Source organism: Falco peregrinus, chromosome Z, assembly GCF_023634155.1.
Source record: "Falco peregrinus isolate bFalPer1 chromosome Z, bFalPer1.pri, whole genome shotgun sequence".
In the NCBI taxonomy this organism is placed as follows: Eukaryota; Metazoa; Chordata; class Aves; order Falconiformes; family Falconidae; genus Falco; species Falco peregrinus.
Genome location: NC_073739.1, coordinates 34,286,936 through 34,310,487, shown reverse-complemented (window position 1 = coordinate 34,310,487; position 23,552 = coordinate 34,286,936). Strand labels below are relative to the sequence as shown.

The window sequence follows — 23,552 nt, the reverse complement described above, 5'->3', positions numbered from 1 at the left end:
ATCACTGCACGATGGCTGTTATCAAGCAGGTCTGTGTGACAAAAGCCCTGTACAGGATTATTTGCCAGGTCTGTGGTCTGCCATGGGTTAGTGATGGAAGGCACTTAGCAGCAGTGGAGTGTTTTCATAGGAGATTTGGTGCTGACCCGCCACTTCCTCCTCCAAGACATAACTTTCCCCTTTGGTGGACAGGGGCAGCCTTTAAATTTACAAACACACAAGGTGAAGATTGTATATTCCTTCGCAGCATTTGCTGGGGGGAAAAGACAAAAAGGTGCAGTTTTTACATTTATCACTCATGACTTCAGGAGTCTGCAGAGAAAAAAAGCAGCACAGAGCCCCAGCTTGCTGTTTCCGAGATGTACAGACTGTTTTTCCATGACACATAACGTTGTAAGCTTCCTTTCCCTGCTGAGCGCATTTCAGAGGGCTGGGGCAGGGCGGAGGGATGTTTTTTCTCATGCCTGGTATCAATCAGTGGGGCGGAATTGCAAACAAGGAGGGACATGCCCCTTTCTGCTGCCACACCACCCTGTCCTCCCTCCTCCCTAGATGGGGACCCGCTGCCCACCACCATGAGGACGAGCTACTGCAGCCACCTGCCAGGAGTCCTGCCGGAGAGCCCACACCCGCCAGCACCCAGCGGCAAGACCCTGCTCAGCGGGTGGCAGCCGTGGTGGCCCAGCCAGCAGCTGCCTGCAGTATGTCATGCAGGTGTCAGCCAAAGATGGGCAGCTGCTCTCCTCCGTCATGCGGACGCTCAACACGCAGAGGTACGTAGGGAGTGGCAGGATGGGCCAGGGCCCTTCTCCGTGCATGGGCTCCCCAGCTGTCACCCACCTACAAATCCCACGGGTGCTTGAAGGGAAGATGCAGTGACATGCTTCATGAGGGCCTTACAGGGTGCACTTGTAATTAAACCCTCATCCTATCTTTATAATAGTTAAGCTGCACATGTAATTAAGCCCTCACCACTATACTCAGCGAAGAAGGGGGAAGCAAGCTGTCTAGCGCTGCTGCTGCTCAAGTGCACCAGCTACAATAATTTGCCTGATACGTAGTGGGAGGCTTCTGTGGGCACCAGCTGGCATGGGATGCAGTGTTTAGCCTGCACGCTGCCACCAGCACTTCTGTGCCACGTTTCCTTCACACTTCCTAAGCCAGCATGCTGAGCAGCCAGACAAAGCTATTTCTGGCAGAGAGGCACACACAAGTGTTGCTGCTTCAGCCATCACCCAAGTGACTGAGAGCAGCTTTTTCTTCTGTTGATTTAGAATGGCAGATTAGTTGATGAAACATGCCTTTAAACTATACCTTACAAAACGTTAGCCTGCTTCAGGTTTACTTTGCTTTCATTAGAAGCAAGAAGAAGTAAAAGGATGCTTTTCCGTATCCAGACCTGATAATTGGGTCAACATCAAGTTTCGCTTCACTGGTGTGAAGCTGGAAAGAGTGCATAGGTCTTGAAGTTGCCCTGGATTTTCACAAAACAGTGAACATAATCCAAGACCCTGCACTCATGTGAAAAGTGAAATTATTAACTGCTGCTGCATATGTGATGTGACAGTTTGAAAGGGCTTTTTCCCCTTTACTTGTAGCAACTTTTTTAAACCCTGTGCATTCTGCACAGCTCAGATGTGTGTGCAGAGCATTGAGCATAACTTCATACCCTTCTACCAGGCAGGCTGAAAAAAGCAAGTTGGCTTGTTTACACTTTTCTGAGGTTACACTTGAGTGAGTCTACCTGTGGCAGCCTGCAAAGAGCCAGCAGGGGGACAAAGGGAATAGCTGTGTGCCACCACATGCTATCTGCCAATGACAGCAACAGTGACAAAACCTGCTTTTCTGAGGATATCACCTGAGTGGCTATGTGGTAGGGTATGGCGTATGAAGGCACGGACTCCGTTTGTGGTGTAACCAGAGACACTTTATTGTACAGAGAAACTCATATTTATATCTCCGAGCCCGGACACAAACCGCAGCTGTATGTACCACCAAGCTCAGGGCAGAAACCCGTTCATGAAGTTACATAGCTATGTACCACTACAAGCATGCAGACACCTTTTTGCTACTAGATAACCATATTTATCTTTCTTGCTTTCCTTCACAATACCCAGCTGTTCTCTCATGTGCCAGATCAGACATTCTCCATCGTCCTCTCACATATCTGTCTTCAGACATTCTCTATCCTCCTCTCCCACAGTAGGGAGAGCTTTCATTTCCCAGACCTCAACCAAAAGATTGACCTTCTCAGCCTTGACAGGTGCAGGGGCTGAGTTGAAGCTGCAGTGAAGTGTATCCATGGTTCAGCAGCACTGGTGCTTGCAGCCTACAGCTTTCCTTCCACTGTGCGGTCTGAGCACCCCAGGCAGCCACATGACTGCCTTCCTCTTTCCTGAAAGAATACTCTGTAAAACAAATAAACTCAATCATTAAAACCAGAGTCTCTAGATTTTCATTGGCAGGAGGACTGCCCGTGCCCCTTTGCACATCAGTACCCCACCAGCAGAAAGACGGAGGCAATGCAGGAGAAATACCCATGGGCAGCGGTGTGCTAGGGATGTGTTTGGCACAGTCCTTTTCAGTGCTGTTGATGTCACTCCTTGAGCTGCTCATGGGCTGTTACCCCAAAGGGAGGGAAACCTTCCCCAGGGACAGGAGCTTCCTGCCTGCACACACCTGCCTGACATGACCCTGCCTTCACAGTGCTACAGGGCAAGGTGCTGTTGTTTCAGGTCCAGCAGTCTTTTGCTGTTGATCACTGAAAACAGCTTACCCTATAGGTCAGGGGATCATCACTAGCACAAGAGATGCTACCCTGTAGGTCAGGAATGAGGGCATGGATCACCACTAGCATAAGAGGTGCCCAGCTGAGGCAGGTGTAAAACTTCCCTGATGCATTTAGGGATTTCTTGAAGTGGCTGCACTGCTGCACTGTGAAGAGGTGGGAAATAGAAAGGTACAGAAGCACTTGGTTGTCTGTCTTTCATCTGCCACTCGATGTTTTTCACTCTTAACATTTTTCCCCCCACAGAAGAGGTATTTTAAACAGTACCAAAATGCCTGTGACCATTAGCCCAGCAGCTTGGTGTACTAACTGCAGAGCAAAGTACACAAGCTGTATGTTTCCCACATAGTTAATTCATGACATACAGAGAGAAAGAGGTAGAGGCTGCAACACAGCCCTGTATACTGACCAGTAATTTTCTCTCCTTCTCCAGTAGCCCCTTCAACGACCAGCCGATGTGCAGGATCTGCCACGAGGGCAGCAGTCAGGAGGACCTGCTTTCCCCCTGTGAATGTACAGGGACCCTGGGGACTATTCACCGCAGCTGCCTGGAGCACTGGCTGTCATCTTCAAACACCAGCTACTGTGAACTCTGCCACTTCAGGTTTGCAGTGGAGCACAAGCCCAGGCCACTGGTGGAGGTCAGTACATGGAGCACATCCCTGAAAGCTTAGCTTTAATGAGTAAATCATGTTTGGTTTTATGTAGGTATCACAGAGCCTTTGCAGCTCCACCAAAGCCAAAGCAAGCTATGAGCTTTGGGCTCTGCAAGATGAGCACAGAAGCTCAGGGAAAGGGCAGGAATAACAAAACCCTTATTTTGAACTAAATCAAAACAAGAAGAATGGGTTCCATGAGTTTGCTTGACTGTAAATGTGAGTGAAGGTTTGGGGAACAGGGTACCAGCCAGCTTGGCAGAGGATGGAAGTAACAGTTTCTGTGGAATGCAAGACAACCACCAGTATTCAGCATATTAAATATAGGTCAGGAATTACTTTTTTTCTCCCTTGCTTCTGAGAGTCGTAACAAACTGAGGACCCTTATAAATCTAGTTTCCATGTAAATCCCACAAGGAGAAGTTTTTCTTGCTCAGTGTATGGCATGCTTAGCTCTTTGTAAGTGACCTTTTGGCCTCTTCTTGTCTGTGTACCAAATTCAGCAGTGAATTGGACAATTGTTTCTCCCTTACCTATTAGAATTAAATTTTGCCAACTAGAGATGCTTTAGTGGCTTCTTGAAGTTTGCCAGGTTTGGGGTTTTTTGTCCTCAGGAGAAGAAAGAAAAGAAGAAAGAAGCCAAGATCACTATCTTTAAGCTGTTAATGTTCTTTCTCCTCCCCTATTTTAATGGGGACAGGGGGAGTAAAAGTTATGGTTTGTGTTGGATTTAAAGGTGAATTACAAATAATGGCATTTTATAAAATAAGAAGCATCTTATTGTACCGGTTGGTGATACAGGCATTTTAATGCCAAGCATGTGTCCAGGACAGCATGCCTTTCCTGTGAATCTTCATCGTTCCTGTAAACTGTAGTGGAACTGGTTGATAGAGATATGGTATTAAAAATAAGGTGGGGGTTGAGGGAGGCGGATTTTGTTTTCCTCGTGTTCACATTTGAGAGGATACAGGATAAAACTGACTGCTGGGAGGTTGGTCAGGGACCTGTGCAGTGAGGGAGGGAGCTCACTGAAGACTATCAAAACTGCTTTATCTTGGATTAAGTTAGATATGTGCATTTTATATCTAAACCTAAGGATATCTTAATTTTTCCTTAAGATCCACAAAAAAGAGATGTGACATGGTATTTAGCACAAGACCTGTAGTCTTGTCAAGCCTTAACCAGAGCAAGCCTAGGCCAGCTCTGTTCAGTTGCCTCTAGCTTGCTGTTTGGTGCTTCTAGCAGGACTTCAGCCTCTCCCAAGAAGCTGATCCTGGTTTGAGAAATGCTGCTGTTGAGCATTCTCAGGCTGCCAGTGAGTGAGCAGCAAAATCTTTATGACTGAGCATTCTCCAATGAAGATTATAACGTATTCTTTCAGTCAGCTGCTCTGAGCCTGTGCCAAGCAGTTTTTGGTTGTGGTTTTGGCACAAGGACAATGCTACTCTGAATTTGCCTTCTGAAAAGAAAGATAAGTGATACTGAGGCAGTGCAACGTAAACAGTTTCATTTGAGAGTCCAGCTTCTTCAAGATGTTCCCTTGCAACAGCTGATGTTGAGGCTTGTTTTGCACAAATCACACATGACATTGTTCAGAGCTAATGATGCTTGAAGAAGTTGAAAGCAAAGCTAACCCTGCCCAGGCTGGAGCAGTCTGGTTGCTTCATCATTCCAGGATGAACTGAGGCTTCTCTTTGGCAAAAACAGTAATAAATAATAGCAACAATAATAATAACAATAATAATGATAAAGCTGTATTTTCTTTTTCAGCTGAGGACAAATGAGAATCAGGTATAAGAACATTTCTAAAACATAGTTCACACTGTTAATTGATGTTTTTCTCTTTACTACCTAATCTTTTCTTGCTTCTCGGCTACTATACCCACAGTATTTTAGTGCAGTAATCAATAATTACATGCAGTTGCAGAGAAGTCATAAAAAAAGCAACTGACTTTTTTGAAGTCTTTTGTGATCTTATATGAGGAGAACGTTTTCAGTTTAGGAGGGAATTGAAGGTGTAATTTTGAAGTTGACAGCAGCAGAGAGAGTAGCTAAGATGAGCTGTATGCAAGGGGATAAATTAAGCAGAAAGATATTAGCCAAACTTCTTGGTTTCTGTTAGCATAATTTAAGTTTGTCCTTAAAGTTCGTATTTATTTAATACTTATTGCTTTGAAATCCAAAGACCTCCTCACGCAAATAATTGCAGCAAATCTGAACGTTCACAAAACATGACTAAAGCAGATGCAAGTTGCCAGATTCTCCCAATTTCTGTGTCCTAAAAGCACTGTCCTATCTGCTTCCCTGCATTACCTAGAGTATAAGGGGATGGAGGGAGGTGTATCAGGTATAGCAGGATCATCTTTCACAAAAACCTGCTGCAGTGTTTCAATGAGCGACAAGGCAGAGTGGCCACCTCCTTTTAACTCCATTATGTATGTGTGTGTGCATGCATGTGTGTTTCGGGTGGGGATTTTAGTAGGATAATTAGGTCTCCAAAGATTCATCTGAACTAGATAATGGAAATGGTAAATGGCCTTTCAGTGGAGGTGAATGATGTGTTTACCAATGCATTTTAGAAGGTCAAGAGGGACTATTGTACTCTTAAAGTAATTTGTAGAGCATAGCCTATAGAAGTTTATCCAGTAACTCCTCAGCAGGCCCTATCTCGTGCAGAGAATATATCCCATCCATTGGTCAGTGACAGGTAATATAAAAATGCTTGAAACAATCATCATATTCATATTTTCTCCTGAAGATTTTCTATCAGGAAGAAAAAAAAAAAAGCATTTCTGACTATTCAAAAATGTACTATTCACTTTCTTAAAGGGGCCAAAAAAAAAAAGAAAAAGAAAAAGAGAGAACATGGTATTATATTTTCTCCTTATCCCTTCATTGGATTGATCACTGCTTCTTAGTGGCTTAGCTGTGGGTGTGAAGGAAATCTCAGTGGAAACAAATTGAGATACTTCATTTGCTTTATCTAGAGATTTGCTTTATCTGACTTCATTCCTGCTGTTGGCTCCCAGGAGAGGCTGTAACAGTGGTAGGCTTGAAATGAAGTGAGCAGTAAGTGTTGGCTGACTGGTCAGCCATATTCCTGCCTCCCTTGTGTGCATTATTATGGAAGCAGCAGAGGATTTCTTGCTGGGCTTCATGATTGATCAGAACAGGCCAGTGAACCCATAGCACTTCTTCCCCATCCCCTCACCCTCACCATGTTGCTAGTTTGCCATTAGTTCATTATGAAATGAAAGCCAGTGCTCCATAAAAATTTGTTGCAAGATGGCTTTTTGCCTTCTTTTAAGCAGTTGCTCATGTTCACACTAAGTGTGTGGGCCCATGCACTCAAACAGGAGATCTTTAGCTCAGATACAAGGGACATACCTACAGCTATATCCTGCCTCCTGCCTCCATCACACATAGGGTACAAAAATGTAGAAGCTTCAGATATTCTTGGCCAATTTATTTTTTTAACTCAGATTATTTTCTGCAGAAGTATTGTGTTTCTGAACCATGAATCAGACACTATGGTGGTTACTAATACCTCCTTCATCATTAAAGTGATTTGTTTATTGCCATCCACCATCAGAGCTCTGCGACTTGCTCTGCATCAAGTCAAAGAAGCACACACCAGAAAATGCTCACATTTCACCTCCTCCACAATTTTTGGTCAGAGGTTGGTCAGCCAAAAGGAGTGGTCTCCTTTGCAGTTCCTTGTCTCCATACTTTTGGCCTGCATGTATCAAATGTGCCCTGCTGTGTGATTTTACAGTTTTTGGTAAGAATTCCTTTTTGTTGAGCCCTCATTAGTCACCCATTTAACAGATTTTGTTACACTTACACTGCTTTGCTTATGGAATGAGCTAAGTGGGAACTGTCACTGCCTCCAGATGACCCTGCTTCTGGTAGGACTTCTGCTCAGAGGCTGGGTTGATGTTCCTCAGCCCTCCACTGGGATCTGGAACTTCTTTATTTCTTAGCCACTCACGAACTTGTCTCTCCAGCTGCACTGGAGAGATCATGATACATTGTTGCAGAGGAGCAAGAGACTGATTATGATCAAAACCAGTTTTTTTCATGCTGAAGATCACTGAGTCCTTCTGTTCATCTCCCTTCTGCAAGGCACCCGGCAAGCTCTGGCTTTGAATTTATTCAAATTCAAAGTTAAAATCTGAAATCACTGACATCAATCAGACATAATCTATTGGAGGATAACCTTTCTGTAGCATTTTCAGAACTGTCATTTGGAGTCACATTTTTGCTAGGCAATATGTTGCTATTTAGGCACTTGGCAGGCATCAGCAGAGCAAGTCTAGCCATGCCGCTTGATTTCAGAACTCCTCTTTCAGATAAGGGGATTGTTTGAGATATCCACAGCCCTACAGTCAGTTAAAAGGAGCTATTTGCCAGTAACCTTAAAGACGTCCATTTACACATTACCAGTACATGCATATCCAGTCAGTCCCTGAGCTCATATTACTGCAAAAATCAATTCAGGAACTGCAGGCAAGGTCTGAATCAACCTCTTCTACTGTGTGCTAGACTCACAGCACCCCTGTACAGTCTGGTGGAAACTAGAGGTGTGTGGGACGTGTGCTTGGGCACATAGATGTCTCATTATGAATGTGCCTAGGAATGACGCTTCTCAATGAGAAAAGCAGCTACTGCTGAGTAGCCCTGCTTCTCTGTCCCATGTCTTGGTCACTCCACTTCCAGTGAGAGCCTGGCTGTATTTGATGCAGAGGACCCAGACTGAAGCAGCAGAAACTCTAGACACTAGAGGAAAGAAAACCTGCAATACGGTGGTTGTATGCATAGACCTGATGTTCCTTGTTGCAAATCTGGAAGGATCTCAAAACAAACACAGTAAAATCAAACTGCGGTAGTTTCAGTTTGTGGCTTTTGTAGACTTTCTGCTTATATCTAAAAGGGGAGTTGCCTGCTTTTTTAATGCAGCCAATCCACAGAAAGAAGCGCACTCTAGAAATGGGTGACATTATTCAAGTAGAAGCTTTTGCTATGTTTCAGCATAAAGACTAGGCAAGCTTTATATAAGTATTTAATATCATCTTCATTTAAATTTCCATATTGCATCTATGTTACTTCCACTTGGTTTAGTACAGAAACAGACACAAAACATGGGAATACAACATATTTATGTGCAACGAAATTTGTTAGACAACAACCAGCCACAACATAAATATTAAATAAGAACATTATGCAACCATATAAGTCAGGCTTGTATTGCCTGTAAGTTATCTACGTGTTTTAAACCAACCAGGATTTGGTATCTATTGGTTCATTTCTAGCAAACAAACAGAAAGCACTTGATTAACAATATAAAACTCATAAGCTACAGAGCATGACTTGAAAAAAAAAATAGTCAGGATAATAATCACAATAATGGGCAGAAATTAACTTCAGTTTTTCCGAGCCTATTGCTGGCTGTACAGCTCATTCTAGAAAAGAAAAAAATTAAAATAAATTTAGAAAAAGCCTTACACTTACATCTATGCAGGAAGTAGTTAAAATGAGCTTACATTATAATTTAAAACTTCCAGAAGCCTTACACTGAAATATGAATTTATTTTTTGTGCAAGGCTTTTGAGTCACATTGATTTTATCTGTTGGGAATCTTTTTACTTATTTTTCCTCTCCCTGCTCAGTGAAGCAAGTCATTAGCATTAAATTAGTCTAACGAAGAGATACCAGATTTGCTGCACATGATTTGTGGAAGTCTCATTCTTAAAGCCAGAAGGAAAACAGTGACTCAGCATAGTCACCAGCAAGGAAAACCTTCATGAATGCAAGTTTGGAAGGACTGCAGCTGTCAATAGAGCACATTAAGAGTGGGAGCAGATAACTTAAGTATGTACATCATTCCTCCCCTCTTGACCCAAAAGGGCAAAATAAGAAGGGCAAGGTGATGGAGATGCTTTTGTACCTAGCTGTCTTCAGCTGCAAAAATGTCCCCGAGACCCAAGTCACACAGGGAGAATTTGAAGCAGTCACCTAGATTTCCAGTACAAGTATGTCTGAATTACAGAAAGTATTACAAAAATAAATAATGAACTCCCCAACACATACAGTTTGAAAAACATAACCCCTTCAAGGAGCACTTTTTACACCTAGTATACTGTACTCTATTCATTCTTAATGGGGAAAAATCCAGAGAACACAACAAGCTGTTACCTCTCCTTTAAAGAGAAATGAAATAGTTGTTTTATGTTCTTTGCAGAGAAGTCTTGTTACAGTGCTTGACTTTTCCCAAGCACAAATCTTATAGTACTGACAGCAAGAATGCAATCAAGAGCAACCCACCCCCTGCAAAAACAAGCAAACCACCCCCCCCACCCCCCCCCCAAAAAAAAAGAAGAAAAGAAAAAATTACTTGTCAATTACCAGACTGTGACTTCAAACGATCACATCTGTAACTGCTCTTTCCTGAATTTAAAGGACTAGCAATCAAGGGCAAAAAATGGTGAGGAAAGTTCTCAGGAGAAAGTAGCCGAACAGAGAGGAAACAGGAGCTTTGGAAAAGGCCAATTGCTGTTGTTTAAGATGAGGGAAGATGCTGTGAGTTTTCAAAAGTACAGCTATTTTTGTTTTACATAATGGTTTTGGTGACTTTTGTTTAGACATCATGATTCTGTAATGCAGTTTTGCACTGCCTGGTTATCATGTCTGTCCTGGTAACATTTCCTGCCACCTATAGAAGCCAGTCAGAGTTTGCTTTTTCTGGAGAAAAAAACAGTGCTAAGATGAAAAATTTTATTGTATCTGTCTTTTTGGAGAACTACCAAGCATTTATTATCTATCATGTCTTTAGTTTCCATATATTTGAGCCTGTAGATCAGATATCTGCAAGATGTGGAAATATGTGTTGCCAATAGCAAATCTGTGTTGCTTTTGATTTAAAATGCAAAATGTGATTTTTGTTGATTGATTTTCTTGAATGCATACATTTGTCTGCCTAATTGGGAATATATTAATCTAAAATAGAATGGGAGCTTTGAAAAACATACAGATAAAAGGAAATACTGCTTCTTCTAGAGTTCCACAAAACCTATTTTCTTGAGACATCTGGAAATCTTTTACCTGTTAGAAACATCACCTGAAATACAAACTAAAAGCGGATAGTTGGAAAAAATAGCAGTAAGCCAGACTGATATTAAAGAACATAATATTGTATAATTGGATCTGCAAGAAATTTCACAGATTTTTCAGCACAATTTAGCACGTTCTGTTGTCTGTTTTCAGTATCGGAGAATTACTGATCCTGTTTTTAGACACTGAGATTGTGTAATCCAGAAACTAAACACCGCATCTACCAGCCACTGTATAATTGCTATGTGGTGGAACATTCTATATCAGAGTCCTGGTTTTCAGTTGGCAAACTACACAAGGTCCAGATTGCAAATTCAGTTATGGTGTGACAGCAACAGCCTGCAGTACTCTCCCTACACTTAGCTACCACCTAGGGTTGGTTCCTATCTGCACTGTGGTTCAATCTTTTTAGAAAAAAAAAAAAACAGACAACATTCAAAGGTGTATCATACACCACCCTGAGAATGGATAATGTATTCTTCCCACTTACAAAACCATGCAAATGAAATTAATTTGCTATTTCAAAAAGTAGCTTTGTCTCATTCAGACATGCACAATTAAAATATTCCCTGAAACTGGAGTTAAAATAAGGGTTAAACTTAAATAAGAGCAGACTCAGTTACAAAGAGGACATAACATTAGCATAATAATGTTACAGAGGTCAGGTCTTTCAGCTCCTAGCTGACAGTCACACAGGCCTCTGCCTCTAGGACCAAAGGAGCATGTCTGTGAGCTGTCACCATGGCCTTTCTAAAATCACTTACTGAAGACAGTAACACTGTGCCAGTAACTAAATTTTTGATCTAAGCAGGAAACCCAAACCCTGAAATATTTTTTCAACTGAAAAGTAACTGTCAAATGTTTGTTTTCATTAAAAAACATTAACGTAGAAAAGTTTATCACTCCAAATGTTTCATTGCACTGAAAAAAAAATACGTATAATTCTGGTCTGGGCGACTTTATTTTGAGTTACATGTAGTTTGTCTTAGTTTTGAAACGTTTCACTGACAAAGGTTAAAACTTTTTTTCAAGTAAAAAAGGATTTGAACAAAGCTGTTCAGATGTAATTTTTTGAGGGTGTCATTGCATTTTTTAAATGGTGCTCCTGGTCTTTAAAAATGTTCTTCATTCAAGAGAAACACCCTAAAAACCCATGCAATATCACTCTTTCTTTGCTTAAAGCCCAAGGCAAAATGCTCCTGTTGGTCACTGCTGGCATGAAACCAGAAACAACAACAATTGCGGGCAGTTCCGCTTGGGTAGAGTGCTTTCATCAAGATTCACTGTAGAGCTATCAGCATGAAAAGAATTAACTGATATGTTTGATGTATAATAAGCTATTTTTAGTTCAAAGGGAAACACATTTGGGGAAGACAAATCCTTCCTGTCTTCTCCCCCCCAGCTTCATATGTGGTAACTATTTCAATACTTTTAACTAAAAAGCAGTGTGAAGGATTTTCTTCATACTCTGTGGAATCTTCTTTGCTGCTGGTATAATTCCAGCAACATTTACGTAAAATCAATTTTCAAAGGAAAATGTAGTGAACTAGAAATGTCTTCCCAGTAGAAACAGGCTGTAGCCTTAGGATCTGATGTGGAAAACACTATGCACATACTTTACTTAGCATTTGTGAGTCATCTAATTGAAGTTAGACTTACAGAGGTGAACGATTTCAGGGTTTGGCCTTTGGCAACACTGAAGCAGCTCAAACTTGTGGAGGCGTTTTACAGCAGCTTTCTGCTGGCAGCTCATTTTGGTTAGGTTAGATAAATTCCCAGAGTGAGCCTCTCCAAGGTGTTCTGGTCCTCAGTTTCTGCTTGTTCTGATGATGTCCTTCTCCAAATGTGAGGCTTCATTTTGCTGTCACATTGCGCGAATGCCTCAGTTGTGTCCCCCTTCAGACAAGCAGTTCTCCAGTTACATTTGTTTAGGCAGGAAGAAGTAAACTGGTTAGAAGGAAGCTGAGCCCATTCGCTCATCTCAGGAGTCTGAGGTTTCAGATTATTTGTTGATGTGAAATAAACACCTCTGTACCTCCACACTGAAAACATATTTGGGACAGTTTCATAGATGTGGTTTCACATGCAATTTTAAATATCAGATAAATTTTTGGAAGCCAGTAGTGGGCTCATAGACCACAAACCTCCCAGGGACTGTTGCAAATCCACATTACGTTGCTGAGCACTAGAATTTGCATTCAGCTGAAAGAGGAGTAGAGGCCCTCTGGTGAAGGTCAAGAGCTCTAATTTTTCTTATAATTTCAGATAATACAATTCAACTCTGCTTTGTGAACTGCAACAAATCCTTATATGCGCATTACACATGTCAGTGTATGAGGTGAAGGAACATCAGGTACGTTGCCAGTGTTTTCTCACATCAAATGCAGTACATCAAAAATCCCTTTCAAAACATAAGTAAGTTCCTTCATAAAACTGTTTCAGCTTTGGGAGTTTTAGCCTACACCACACCCTGGGAAGCTGTTCCAGAGCTGGATCCTCTGCAGGCTGGGATTTTTTTTCTGGTTCTTACCTAAATTTATTTATGGCCAGCTATTACTTGTTTGTTCTTACGTCAACATTGTCCATTAGCTTAAGTAGCACTTCACTGATGTCCCCTTTCAGCTCTCCCTTCTTGTGGCCATCCCCAGGATGCATTTGGAGCATGACTTTTCTGGGATAAATAAGTCAAACTTTTAAAGTCCCATCATGTGGTGTGGGCTTTCTGTTTTCTTGATGCCCTTTCTGTTTTCCAGTTAAAGCAATCTTTCTGAGCACTGGAGCTCACCTTCGTGTCTCAGCAGAGCTTTGCCACTGCCTGCAGACTTAGGCAGATGTTTCTTGGATCTTCAGCTGTGGGGCTGAAGATTGCAGACCAATTGCTGCATCTGCCCTTTCGAGAGTGCCCATTCCTTGGTGGATGGATGGTCTGGGTCATTTCAGCAACACCGGCTCCTAGCTGAGCTTGGCTGAGTGGAGAGCACCTGTGGTGGGACAGTGTGTGGTCCACACAAACGCAGCAGCAGCAGCAGCAGCCACCGCTGAAGGGATGGCATGAGGGAGCAGAGAGGTGTCCTGCAGGCACAGCCATGAGCTCAGGGTCTGGGGTGTGTTTTGCTTCTGAGCAGAACCCATTTGCTATGTGTCACTGTGAGGGATGAGGTGGGATCCCATGCCTCTTTGAGGGACTGTTCTTATCAGGTGTGTATTAGTCTCCAGGCACAGTGTCTTTGTGTCAGTCATAAGCTACTATTGGGCTGTGCAACAGGCACTGTGCTTACCTGTTCTTGAATTCATGCTTGCTCTCATTGCTAAAGTCAGTTCATGTCTTATTACTGTGGCTCCCCACCTGTGTATCAGGAACATGAATCACTGTTCACTTGATAAAATGGTGCTTTACCAGGCAGGCCAACGTTTTGCTTCAAACGACCCTATGACCATTTTTATGACCTCTTCTTTCCTCCCCTCCCCCAGAAATGGAAATTATTACACTGACAGTCTCAATTTATTGCAGAAATAATTGAGCACATTGACATATTTTAATGAGACAAATTTCAGTGTATTGTAGTGCAGATCTGATAGTTGCATCTGGCCTGACATCTCATTCTTTCCCGGTCCCTACTGTACTGCCATGCTATGCTAATTAATCAGCTCAGCTCTTTGTTGGGATCATTGTGTGGGTTTCAGTTTCACAAAGGGATTTTCTGACTTGGCATTTTAGCTATAGAGTAACTTGACAGTGCACATTTCCAAAACAAAAGACAGAAACCTAGAATCTAAACAGAAGTAGATTTAGAAACACATGTGCACTACTTCAGGAGGAAGATATGGGCTGTGGCTAACATCCGTACAGCCATTGAAATTACTTATTTGTTGCTTTTGACTTCTACTTCAGAACTAGCTAATGAAATTTCTTTACCTTTTAAGGTTAGACTGTAGAATGGTGGGGGTTTAATTTATTATTTAATACTACTCTTGTCTGTCTTAGCCTCATCTACTATTTGAATTGCTTGGGTTTGATTCTTTATTCAAATGGGTCAGATGACACAAGGAGTGCAAGGAACCATCAGTCTGTGAAGTTGTCTCACACCATTGTTGTCTGCTGTTGTGTTAAGTGGCACACCATAAAGTGCTGTCTCAATTCAAGTGCTTTGTACTGGGTGTCATGAAAGTCGTAGGGCAGAGACAACACATGCCTTAAGTGTGTGCTTCCTCACATGTTCTTGCTGTTCTTCCTTCTCATTCAGATCACTAAACAGTACTTCTTGCACTAGCGGAGCTGCATGGGTGCCAAAAGGATCACAACAGACTGCAATTTCAGGATGCAGCCTTCACTATTTGAACTCTGAAATGTTACAGTGCATTCTTCACTACCCAGTTACAGGGGGGATGGTCACCACATAGCACTGAGATGAGGAGATACTGGCATTTAAGGTCTGCCCTGGTAAAGTGGTGAACATGCTGCAATTCCCATTGAGATCAAGGAGAAGTGCAGGTGCTCAGCAGTTCTCTTGCAGGTCACTTTTTAAACAAATAATTTTCACAAAAACTTTTCACAGTCATCTTTAAAAGCAGAATCTGCGTGACCAGGTGCTTTCAGTTCATCTAATTTTCTTGGCAATTTCACATTACAGGGATTTGTGGAAATTGAACAAGGTGAAGGTTGCAACCAGTCATGTCTAGAAGCAACCAAATATAACCTGGAACTGTTATGCACACACCCTTGGTGGTGCTCTTAAGTAAGTGGAATGAAAGCTCCAACGAAAACAGTTTGAGTCTTTCACACAACTCTATAGTGTTGTCTATAAAGACACAATAAAAGAAAAACCTGTTCAAATGTAAATGTATGTCTCCTTCTTTAATAGCCTACATCCTGCAAATAATGTTTATGAACATATTTTTCTGTTTTCCTAATTCCTGAGTTGTACATGAAAATGGATCTTAGGCTGCTGAGTTACTGGTTTGCAATTAAATCTCACAAAAGTCCTGTGAAGTAGTTAATTATTTCCATCTGAGATGTGGTGAGGCTAAGGCAAACTTGTCTACTGGTTTGTGTCTTTCTAGTGACAGATCAGTTCCTGGATGCACTCAATTTCTTGACTGTTGTTTTACCCCATATAAAGATGGAGAGAGAAATGCTGTATTTGTTTTCATGGTATGGCCAAAGCAGGAAAAGATGAAGCAGGGTCTGAAAATAACAGAGTGGTAGGACACCTAGATGAGAAATATTCATTAGATTGCACAACACTTTCAGTCTTACCTTCTTTTGTCAAAACTCTTGAGTCCTGCTGTTCTTCTTGGTTATGGCTGTAGCACTGTAATAGGGAAGAAGAAAAAAACCAGAGGTGGCTGGGGATAAAGGGTATTAACTGGTTAAGGGGTGAAGTTGCCTCCCCAGCTTTAGTTTCTGGAGCTAAAGAGACAAGACTTCTACTGCCATGTGTAATATGCTGGGAGGAGCAAGAGGCCAAAAAGTTTAAGGACGCATGAGCCTTATCCCTGTCCGTTGGCAAAGAGCTGCAGTGGCTTTAGCTTCTTGTTACGCTGATGATAGATAATGCAATAGCTCTCTAGAGGAGTATGACTTTCCTTGCCTTCAACACGGTTCCACACTCAGAGCTGGGGGCCTGGGAGGGATGTGCTGACTGGGAATTGATAGCCTACCCTACGCCCAGCTCTGCCCATGCAGGCAGCTGGGGTTACGACAGCTCACTCCACCTCTATTGCCTGTTCCCAGCTTTGACTCCTCTGCTTAGATTGTGGACTGCCTGGGGCAGGCACAGTCCTGTTCTCTGTGTGGTGTGTTTGCCCTCAGTGGCTAGGGTAGCATGTACAGCTGCCAGCCTGGCTGGGGTTCCCAGGTGCCACAGTAAGAAATGTTTGCTATTCTTGGTAGTACCATGCATATGGTTATATGCTCAAAGAGTAACACCCCCCAAAAACCCCAACCAACCAACCAACCAACCAACTAACCAACCAACCAACCAACCAACCAACCACCACCAACAACAACAAAAAAACCCAAACAAACCACCAAAACCAAAAAGATGTTGCAGAGTGGTTTTGACCAAATCCTACAGCTTACATTGGCAAAAAATTGCACATCTTGGTAGTCTTCCTGTTCAAATATCAACTTGAGTGAGGAGATTTTTTTATTAAAAGGTCTCCAGTGTACTGTTGTAGGCTGAAATTCTTTCATCTCTGCTGTCTAAAATCCTGTTTATAGAAATGTGCGCATGTGGGCTTGATAGCTGTTCAATCAACCTTCACTTTAGCAGATGACTTTCAAGCACTCTGTTCTGCAAGATTACTACCCTTTTAGTAAAAGTAACCTTCTGTGCATTCAACTCTATCTGCATGTGAATATCTGTAAGCAAGTTGAAAATGGCTTTGCCAATATTACAAGCAGAATGTTAAAAAAAATCTTAAAATAACATATGAAATATTAACAAACATTTTCTGCATTCTTGAGTTGCCAGGAGAGAGCATGATTCTTTCCACATTAAGAAGAGTTTCTCAAACAGTTCAGTGGCCAAATGCCAGGGGCTACGCTATGCAAAACTCTTCCCCTTCTCAAAGGCAGCTTTTTCTGCAGCTGAATAAACTTACACATGACTAGAGGTGCACATCAGCAGGCACGGAGGGGGAGAAGTTGCACTGGGAGGCCTCTAGGAACAGCTGAAATCATGTCCTGTGTGAGGTCCATGTTCCCTCCTCAAAGCAGCAGGTCCATGTTTTGCAGGTGAGCAGCTCATTTTGGGTACAAAGTCCTCCCTGTGCTGACACTGACTTTGTCTGCATTTTGCCTGCAGTGGCTGAGGAACCCAGGCCCCCAACATGAGAAACGTACGCTGTTTGGAGACATGGTGTGCTTCTTGTTTATCACTCCACTGGCAACCATCTCTGGCTGGTTGTGTCTACGAGGAGCAGTGGACCATCTGCACTTTAGTAGTAGGCTAGAAGCTGTTGGCCTCATTGCCCTCACTGTCGCACTCTTCACTATTTACCTCTTTTGGACCCTAGTAAGTACTGGTTTTCTGTTCAGCTCATGGGAATAAGGGAAAAAACAAATCGGTGTATTAATTAACACAGGGTGCTGTAGAGCAGGTGGACCATTGTATGAAAGCATTGCTTATATTTACCTTCCGTACTGATAAATTCAGGTTACATCTGCAAGAAACCTCTTGGTTCCACACCATTCAGGTTCTCTGGAAAATGAGAAAGACAGTTTGCCTTTGGGATCAGTGATTCCCAAATCCCAGACACCAGAGGGTATAGCAAGACAGAGACAAGGATGTAACAAGGAGGAGTTCAAGGCAGGTGCTACAGGAAGGCATTTCATCAAAGATGATGCATGAAAGGTGAAGGCACAGTGCACAAAAAAGCTTTAGGTGAACAACCTGGCTGCCACAGAGGATTCAGGTTTTACTCTAATGCAACATCTAGCCAATTTTACAATTCAAAAGCCTTGGATGTGGGTTTATCTCATGCTTTCCCCATTCCTCGTGCTCATGGTGCTGTGAGAAGTTCACAGCAGAACACCCCTTACACCCAGTTCTGTGGAAGTGAAGCTGCCTTTACAGTGCAGGTTATCGCTGCCTTATTCCTGTCCTGCATCCGTGTGTGCTGTCACTCGTGTGCCAATCCATCCTAAAAGCCACTTGTTTTGTGCCAAGTTGTTAAACTGAGATCAGTTCCTGGCCCCAACACACCAACATTTGGCTCAGCAGAAATGAAGGGAACGCAGAGGATCACTGTGAAAACAAGTGTTTATCAAGTTATGGTCTAGGAGTTCACTGAAAACCCCAGGTTACTGTTGAGTTTGACATTTCACATCTCTCACTGTGGTGGCCAGAGGAGAACAGAAGAGCAGATGCAGACACGGAGCATTCACACTGACAGGGTAATGCTTGTGTGGTGGTGCAAGGCTGTGCTGCTGTGAGGGGAAAAGCTCATCTGAGGGTGTGCTGCCCTGAGTGGGGGCAAAACCACCCTACCTGTGGTGCTGGCATGGCCACTAATCACACAGGACCAGCACTCAGCTCTCCCCCTCAGTGGGTATGGCCACACACTGTATGGCTGACCCCTCCTCAGCAATTTTTGATCAATGTAAGCTGTTGAGATGGCACTTCAAAACTGCATTAGTAGAGCTAGCCCACAGCAAGAAACACCCATGCTCACCCTAGAGTAAGCTTGAAAAAGTCAACATTGTTACCTAGCTCCAAGAAAACTATGAAAAGTAACATCTCATTTCTGTCCTTTGTAACAGTGAAACCCTGTCCCATCCATAAAGGACTGCAGGCTAATTTTAGCAGCACAGAGCATCAGGGAAAGCTCAGAGTTTTGCCTCAGCCTTCTGCAGTTTCTCTTTTTGTTGTTTCTGCTTGCATTTTCCACGAAGCAGCAGCACTCCCCTTTGACAGGGTGGCTGCTTGCTCCAGCAGTGAGGTGGCACTTGTATTTCCTGCAATACCATGTGTAGACATGTCTGTCAGGTGTTCAAGCAAAGGTTGTTCAATTTCTTTTGTGTATGACTGTCTTAGAAACTCAAATGCTGTCCAGTTTACCTAACGTACATGATTCAGAAGCACCAAAATGGTTGGAAGTTGGAAAGAATAGTTTGGCTAAGTAGTTGGATTTAATTCAGTGGGCAGAGCAGAGGGACATGGTGGGGGAGAGTCTCAGTCTTTCTTCACAGTACAGAAGGTGCCCACATTGCCCTCACAGCATTAGCACCGGATGGAAGAGTTTTGAAGATGTTCCGGTGTATCTGCAGATAAATTCCACAGGCTTGAGAAACTTTTCACATGCTTCCTCAGAGGGCAGATAGGCAAAGTCAAGGTAGAGGTTTAAAGCAACCGCTTTACCAGTGGCGCTGAGTACCCTACATGTGGAAGACATCCCCTCTGTCTAATGAGCAGGCTGAGACCCATCAGTCATGCAGGAAAGCCCCAGCCTGTATTTGCCTTGTGGGAGGCTCCTACTTCCAAAGCAGGGAGGAGCAGTCTCACACGCAGAAGTACTAACTCCATCAAGTGCTTCAGCAGCACCTGCCCTTTCGTTTTTGAAAATGGGGAATCCTGTACTCCTTGCTTAGCTATGGCTGTGCAGGGAATATATTGAGTGCTGTGGGGTAAGTTACACATAACAAGTGATATAATGCTCCTTTAGGTCCTGGGACAATAAAGAAAATTATAATTGAATTTTACTTCTAATAAATCAGCTTATTTTCTCTGGATGAAAAAGTTGGTATATAGATTATTTGCACACCACAATTATCCTAGTGATCACAGAACAGGAGAGATGCTCTTCTTAGCATCCATGAAGCTATCTTATCCCTTCCTCTAAAACAGCCAAGTTCTCCATAAAATGCTGTTGCTTTTTCTCTGCATTTAATCACTGTAACTGATACACACACACACAAATCCTGTTATTCCCAAGAAGAAAGCTTCAGACACAAAACAGAGACCGCTATCTAAACTAAGAATTCAGGGCCACACTCTACTTTCTCTTGCACATGGGTAATCTTAACTCCTGTAAGATCAAGTAGCAGGCTGGGGTACAAAAGGATTTGGCCCTACAATTTCCAGTATAACATAACTGCTGGTTTAAAACACAGTCTAGCCCAAATTATTTCAGAGTTAGTTTGAAAGATAGATACTGCACTTGCAAAAAAGCAACCCAAATCAAAGAAAAAACGTACACAAGCATATCATCTTACAGAGACATAACTCTCACTACACTTGGCAGTCACTAAAATAAGCAGTAAGCTATTTAAAATAAATACAGGGCCAAACTATCTCACACACACATAGCAGTCAGTAATTTCTCTTCCACGGTTAGCAGAACTGCATTAAGGTTGAAATTGGTTAGCTGGTAACAATAAAAAAATTCAAAGACAATCTAAACCGAGGTACACACTTTGGCAGATGGCTCACACTCACCTTGTTGCATCTTTGCGATCTTGATTTTGATGCATTTAACAATAAGGCATTACATGGTAGAACATACAACCCTTTCAGCGTTTGCACGCAGTTTAGCTACCTGTAAAACTTCACTACTCAGCCAGTTACCTAATGTGTCAGTTTAACAGGCTGCAGCACAGCAGTACTCCAAACTCATTCTCATTTTAGGTGGCTAGCAATACTTCAAGCTCTTGGGAAAGACAGAGGCACAATGTCAGATTTTTCATGTTATACAAAAGGGAATGAGAGGTAGGCAATAGCAGAAAGTAGGGCACAGGCTGCTTTTCTTCTCTACTGTGGCAGCTTGGGGAACAAGCCATCTACATGGTAGGTCTCAACTTTGCATACCACTTTTTGCTCATTTTTATCTTGCCCAATTAGGCTGCTCATCAGCTTTTTTGTTCCACTTGAATGCCCTTTCCCCCAAACCCCAGTTGATTCTTGGAGTGAGTCTAAACACAGTGCATCTCTCTTCTTTCCCCAGGTATCGTTTAGGTATCACTGTAGATTATACAACGAATGGCGCCAGACCAATCAGCAGGTGATACTCCTAATCCCAAAGTCGGCCAGCAACCTCTCCAACCAGCAGTCCCTGCTGGGCTTCCAGCCCCTCAAAAGGAATTCAAAGGAGACAATCGTTTGATTTGGGCTGTTCTACACAGGGGCCATGCACTAGAAGTATTTTCCTCGAACTCACTGGGGTCGGGTACTGTCCACAACCTAGGAGCATGCTATTCTGATTTACAGACTCTTTGCAGAGTAAGTCACTGCTTGAATTCAAACCATGGATGCTGCAATCATAGGACAGTTACTAAGCTGCCAAATTTATTTATTTAGCAGATACTGTATGGAATTCTGCAAACTCATGCTAATACTTGCTTCATCAAGTGATGCAAACTTTTTTGTTGTTTAAAATATTAAACTATGATAACTAACAGTGCGAAATAGGTTTTAAAAGTACTTTGCTTTCATCATTTCCTGTTCCTCTGGTATTATTTCTTTAGATAGCTGAACAGTAATTGGTGTACTTTCCTAAACACAGCAATGGCATTTTCCCAGTTTATTTTATTTGAAGGGCCTTTATACCAATATTTTTGGAGTATTAAAATGTGTGTAATAAGTTCTACAAATCGGCATATTATTTAAATGCTATGAAGTGATTAGAAGATTATCTTCTGTTTCCTATTTGGCAGGGAAGTTCTAATAGGAAAATATTTCAGTAATAAATCTAGCGTGTGCAAAAGAAACGACAAAAATTGGAATGGTCTTCCTACTCAAAAGTATTCTAAAGAAAAAAAATACTGTATTTTTTCCACTCGGAAGCAACAAATTAGGCACCATATTTGGCAATGAAGTGCATATTCTGCTGGTTTACATTTACACCAAGCTGAATTTAACCCTAATTGTATTTTTCCCTAACTTATTTTTCTAAGAGAACTGTGCATACATCATGAATGAGATCATTAGACATGTTTTAGGAAGCAGGAACTTGTCTTCCATAAAAATTAGCATTATTTTAAAGCTGCAGAATTTTCAGTTTGACAGATAGATTTAGCAGAGTGTATGTAAACCCTGGTTTCTCATTGTAGCACTAAAACTAAGGCACTTTTTAAAAAATGTAATATACAGCCAACTATGGTGACCAAACTGCATTTGGTGTTTAAAGACAAGACTTTATTCCTGGGTGGCATTATCTAGTTCCCCTTGGGTTTATGCCCAATTCATTCAGCAATTCTTTACCCTCAGAAGAGACACATTTATGTAGGGAGACTTATTTTACACAACTAAACAAAATTTCATTAACAAATGCTGCTAGAATTAGAAATTGATACATGAGAACCTTTGAATAGATTTTTTTTTTTTAGAAGTATGCATCGATTGCAATGCCACCATCTGGCTTGTTTTCCAAACTTGGCAGGAACTGCAAATAAAAAGGAACATACAGTAAGAAAGCTATTAATTTATAACTCCATAGTTCAAGATGTTATGGGTGTCTACCATCAGACAAGAGCCTATTTGATGTTGTGTGTGCTTTGTGGGAGATAAAGCTTAGTACACAAGACCAAAGCTGTTAGCTTCTTTATTGGAAGAATTTACTCTTCTTCTTTGGACCAGTCTAGCTGTAGTCATGTTATTTAACAGTACTTTGTCAATTTCATGGGGATATACGAATCAACTACCTATATAAAGCAATAACAGCCTCATTCAGACGTAAGACTAGTTTCACAGCAAGCCAAGATAGGTAAGAAAATCATGAACCTGCAGATCTGTACTCATTACTCTCAGCAATAAGGTCAGAGGTCAGCAGTGAATACATGCTTCTCCAAGAGAAAACTATACAAGAATCTAAAGATATGGGTATCACAAACTCTGTGATGGCCTAAAACCTGTAGTACCTTTTTTTTTTAAAAAAAAAAAAACTCCTCCCAAAGGCAACTAACTGTCTGGATGGAAGACTGCACATGCACGTAAGCAGAGAGTTCTAGGTTGTAAGGAAACTTGCTAGCCAGGGGTGCAGAAATCAAAACAGTTTAGCTGGGTCAGGACACTGTCAGCGTCTTAATGCCTACACCCTTGCTTTAGGTAAGCTTTCTTCAGAATTCTGCTACTACTTTTACTTCTTTGGGAGGTGCCCCAGAAAGTTGGCCTACAAAGGAAGTGTAATTCTTAAGTACTAGTCTTGGTTTTGTTTCATGAAACAAAAAAATAGGATACAGAATTAAGAAGCAACTAGGAAAACAACTATCAAATCAAACTGCAAGGTATATGCACACAGATCAGCATAATAACTTGGTCTAGCCCACCTGTGTTATTACAGATTTCTTTTTTTTTATTTCAAGACAGTTGATTTAATCTGAAGAAGGCATGTTATTGTGCTGTGCTTAAACTGTTCAGCCTAGTACCTGTATGAAGTAGTAAAAGCCAGTCCAGTAAGAATTAACATATGAGAAAAGACAATGCAGAAACAGTTACACAACAGAATTTGAATACAGCTCTAAAGAATTCATTTTCCAAATGTGAAGTTATGTTACCCAT

The 23,552-nt window shown here is 42.0% G+C and overlaps 1 protein-coding gene across 1 annotated transcript; it reads left to right on the top strand.

Moving 5' to 3' along the window:
• The first annotated feature begins 506 nt into the window (after positions 1-506).
• On the top strand, positions 507-23,545 carry MARCHF3 (membrane associated ring-CH-type finger 3). The gene is given in 5 exon segments (XM_005240379.3): positions 507-662; positions 664-773; positions 3,222-3,429; positions 17,364-17,573; positions 21,001-23,545. Coding segments are annotated over 5 exon segments (843 nt in total). The 3' UTR covers positions 21,160-23,545.
• Positions 23,546-23,552: the final 7 nt, after the last annotated feature.